At 52.5% G+C, this 4,040-nt stretch overlaps 1 protein-coding gene across 1 annotated transcript; it reads right to left on the bottom strand.

The window, feature by feature from the left end:
• Positions 1 to 24: 24 nt before the first annotated feature.
• Positions 25 to 852, bottom strand: LOC104508918 (forkhead box protein J1-B-like; the record flags this gene model as incomplete). The annotated part of the gene is made up of 1 exon (XM_010150723.1): positions 25 to 852. A coding segment is annotated over one exon (828 nt), but the record flags the coding sequence as incomplete, so codon positions are not given.
• Between the last annotated feature and the right edge of the window lie 3,188 nt (positions 853 to 4,040).

Here is a 4,040-nt window from a genome sequence, read left to right as displayed (position 1 = left end):
GGCTCTGAATGGTGACAGGCCTCTTTAGAAGAGGGCTGTCACACTGGTCCAGTCATTCAAATCCCCTGGCAAACAGATGTTTAACAACTGGTCCACGTTGAGGGCGTCGAGGTTTGTCCCTTCATCGCAGTGGTCCTCCAGGAAGGAAGTGGCCTTGAAGGTTTCCTCACCGTCCAGGTTGTTCTGCTTGGACTCAGTGAGGACCTGCCCCTGCTCCTGCCCCTGGAGAGCATCGACCTGCTGCCCGTGTAGTGACAAGTCTGCGTTGCATGGTACAGGGCTGCTTGGAGGCGTGAACTTCAGATCCTCAAAAACAGAGAAGTCGACATCCAGGTTGGTGTTGAGGATGGATTCCCAGTCAAAGTCCCCTTTCAGCAACATCAGGTCATCGTCTTCCTCCTGGGTTGGCAAGGCTTGGTTCCAGGTCAGCAAGGCCTGGTCCTGGGTCAGCAAGGCCGCGTTGGCAAGCCGGGAAGCCTTGGCCATTTGCTTGGGCAAGGGCAGCTTGTGTTTTTGCCCTGCTTTGCCACCTGCTGGACCCCACTTGTGCTCGCCGGTCATTTCTTCAAACTCTTTCAGCAACTTCTGTGACTCTCTGTCGATGCTGAGGACGTTCTCGCTGGTGCAGACTGAAGAGGCTGGGCCGGCAACGCCATGGGCTGCTTGCCGGACTCGTTTGGTGAAGGCCGGGTGGATTTGCGAGGACATCCTCCGCTTTTTGAAGGCACCGTTCTTGAGCCGCTCAGCATGTTGGGGGTCCAGCTTCCAAAACCCACCTTTCCCTGGCTCGCCCTTCTCCCGAGGCACCTTGATGAAACACTTGTTCAAGGAGAGGTTGTGCCGGACGGAATTCTAAACAGAAAAAGAAAAAAACCAAGGCTGAATGCTTGTCTGCTTCTGTGGTGCCCACCTCCCTGGGGAGGCTGGTAGAAATGCCTGTTTTCATCGAGGAGGAGAAAGCAGAAACGGCAACGTCAAGGCATCCTGGGCTACATTCCCAGAAGAAAGTCCCCTGCCCTCAGTCACCAAGAGTTCTCTGGCCTCCCGTCTAGCCCTGGGCAGGAGCTAAGAGCTTCAGGCTAGGATTTGCCAACCAACGGGAGGCTTTTGGGCACCTCTCCTTGCCTATAGACTGGGGCCATGAGGCCTTGGATCATGACTGGGAGAAACCAGCTAGACTGGCTCTGGGCATGGAGCTAAGCTGGCGGAGGTCGAGTCCTCCTCTGTGGCTTAGGGGGGGCTTTACCCCGACGTGGCCATGGCCCCATTCCAAGGGGCAACACGTGGCAGCACCATGGGGGATGGCAGTACCAGGGCCCTCCTTTCATCCCTCAGCTCATCTGCACGTCTTGCTAGCGTGGAGGGGAAAATATTTGGCCAGAAAATAGGCACCGAGGGGCCTCCCCATGGCCAAGCTGACACAAACCAAGCGGGCAAAACCGAAGAGACATAGGGGCTGTGGGCAGCCCCATCTGTCCCCAGAGGGGCCTCCCTGCCCAGGGAAGCCCGGTGGGAAATCACGGCATCTTCCTCAGCCACTGCTCAAATGAGCTGAGCGGGGAGAGGAGGAAAAAAAAGGAAAAGAGGTGGTTCTGCTCCCGTCGAGCTGTTCTGAAACACTGAATGTGCCTGGAATGATGTGAATAATCAGAAAGGAAACTCGGTTATTGGGTAAATAACCCAGCATTGGACTCCACAAAGCCCAGACAGTATGAAGAGATTGGATATGGTAGAGGTTTGTTTTTTTTTTTTAATGTTGCCTGGATATCTTTATGCTTATTCATCCATAATCTGTAGTGCCGAATAGGAAAAACAAGGCTTGAATGCTTAGAAGTGTTGAATAACATACACACACACACAACAAAACCCTCCTCTGGACTGAAGCTCCTTGGGTGTGTTGGCTCCTGTCCAAAGCACTCAGCTCCCACAGGAATATATCCATCTCCCCCCTGTAGTATGGGTGGCATGACCTTTCCATGCTGTCTTCATGTACAGGAATTGGGGACAGGGGATGAGAACATAGCTTCAAAAACAAAAAAAGGAAGGAAAGGAAGAATAAAAGAAGATAAAAAAGGAAAGAGAGGGAAAGAAAGAGAAGGAGAGAGAGAGAGAGAGAAAGAAAGAGAGAAAGAGAGAACGAGAGAAAGAGAGAAAGAGAGAACGAGAGAAAGAGAGAAAGAGAGAACGAGAGAAAGAGAGAAAGAGAGAACGAGAGAAAGAGAGAAAGAGAGAACGAGAGAAAGAGAGAAAGAGAGAACGAGAGAAAGAGAGAAAGAGAGAACGAGAGAAAGAGAGAAAGAGAGAACGAGAGAAAGAGAGAAAGAGAGAACGAGAGAAAGAGAGAAAGAGAGAACGAGAGAAAGAGAGAAAGAGAGAACGAGAGAAAGAGAGAAAGAGAGAACGAGAGAAAGAGAGAAAGAGAGAACGAGAGAAAGAGAGAAAGAGAGAACGAGAGAAAGAGAGAAAGAGAGAACGAGAGAAAGAGAGAAAGAGAGAACGAGAGAAAGAGAGAAAGAGAGAACGAGAGAAAGAGAGAAAGAGAGAACGAGAGAAAGAGAGAAAGAGAGAACGAGAGAAAGAGAGAAAGAGAGAAAGAAAGAAAGAAAGAAAGGAAAAGGAAGAAAGAAAGGAAAAGGAAGAGAAAAAGAGAAAAGCAGCAGGGTCACAGATATCCCTGCAAACAATCTGGGCTGTGGTAACTCCAAATTTAAAGTTTAATGAATTTTTACAAGGGCTGGAGACTTCCAAGCTGAATTCTCTGCTCCGCCTCTTCCCTCCCCATCCCAACCTTCATTCAGCCTGGGTTGCCCTCCATTATTACCCGGCCAGTTGACATATTTATCATTCCTGTCTGCAACAATCCTGTGAACCCCCTGCATCTCTGTGGAGAGGGAATGAAAACCTTTTTTCTTTTTTTAATAATCACATTTAATTAAAAACGTGGTGATTGTCAAGCCATGAGTTTGCAGGAGAAAGCCAACTCGCTGGCACACAGCTCCTCCCCCAGAACCTCCCCTAAGTCCCTCCAGCATGGAGAAGGTTGGGGGATCTAGGTGATCCTGGAAAGCAACCAGGGGTTTCCCTTCTCCATGATGGGCTTCAAGAGCCACCGGAGACCCACCTGCCCAGGGAGAAGGTGGGCAACGCCGGGGCAGGGGGTTTGCAGCAGTTTTGCCCAGCCCTGCCTGGGTGAGCACTGCCCCCATGATTGCTGGCACGCTGTGGGTTTGTGCTGGGAATAATCCAAGCAGAGGGATCAACCACGTCCCTCCTGCACTGCCACATCCTTGAAAGCCTCCCGTGCCGGAGGTCCCCTTGCGTGATGGATGCAGGCAGCGAGCCAAGGTGGCTGGGAAAAGCCCCTGTGCTCCAGCCTGTCCCCCAGACTGGTGAGCCTGGGGTCTGTCCCCTACCCTCTGGGGACATGCTCGTGCTAGCTGGGGACAGTAGCCCTATTTGACCTCTCTTAGGCTTCTGTCTGCAGCCTCACCAGCTCATCCCAGCGATGGACCCTCCTTCTGACCTAGGGGACAGGAGACATGTCCTCTGCCCTGCCTGGAAAGCAGCAGCATTTCTGCTCTGGATCTCCCCGACGATGCATTTGTCCAACAAGCGGCATGTCCCCACCGGTCCTCTCCATCCCGCTATTACACGTGATCATTGGAACCCAGAGATACTTGACCTGGAGATTTCATGTGTGCTCAGCCCCGAGGGACTCAGGACCCCAGGCAAACTCCAGAAAGGTGCAGCTGCAGACGGAGATGTCTTCACCCCAGAGCGGAGGGGAGCCGCAGGGACCAGCAGCCCAGTGAGTACCTCCTGACTCCCAAAACAGCCCTGAGCATTCCCCATAACAGCTCCTTCCCTCTGCCGCCCTTGAGGCCGTGGCATTTCTGCACACCCAAGTTCTTTCCCCTTACTGCCCTTCCCTGACTGCTGCCAGTACCCTCTCCCCCCGGTGCGATCCAGCCTCCTGGCAGGACCTCGCCTGGTGTGCTGGAGGCTGTGGCAAACTTTAGCCAGCACAGACGGTAGAGAAG

This window comes from Eurypyga helias, unplaced genomic scaffold, assembly GCF_000690775.1.
Source record: "Eurypyga helias isolate BGI_N326 unplaced genomic scaffold, ASM69077v1 scaffold9140, whole genome shotgun sequence".
Lineage (NCBI taxonomy): Eukaryota > Metazoa > Chordata > Aves > Eurypygiformes > Eurypygidae > Eurypyga > Eurypyga helias.
This window is presented reverse-complemented; position numbering and strand designations above follow the sequence as displayed.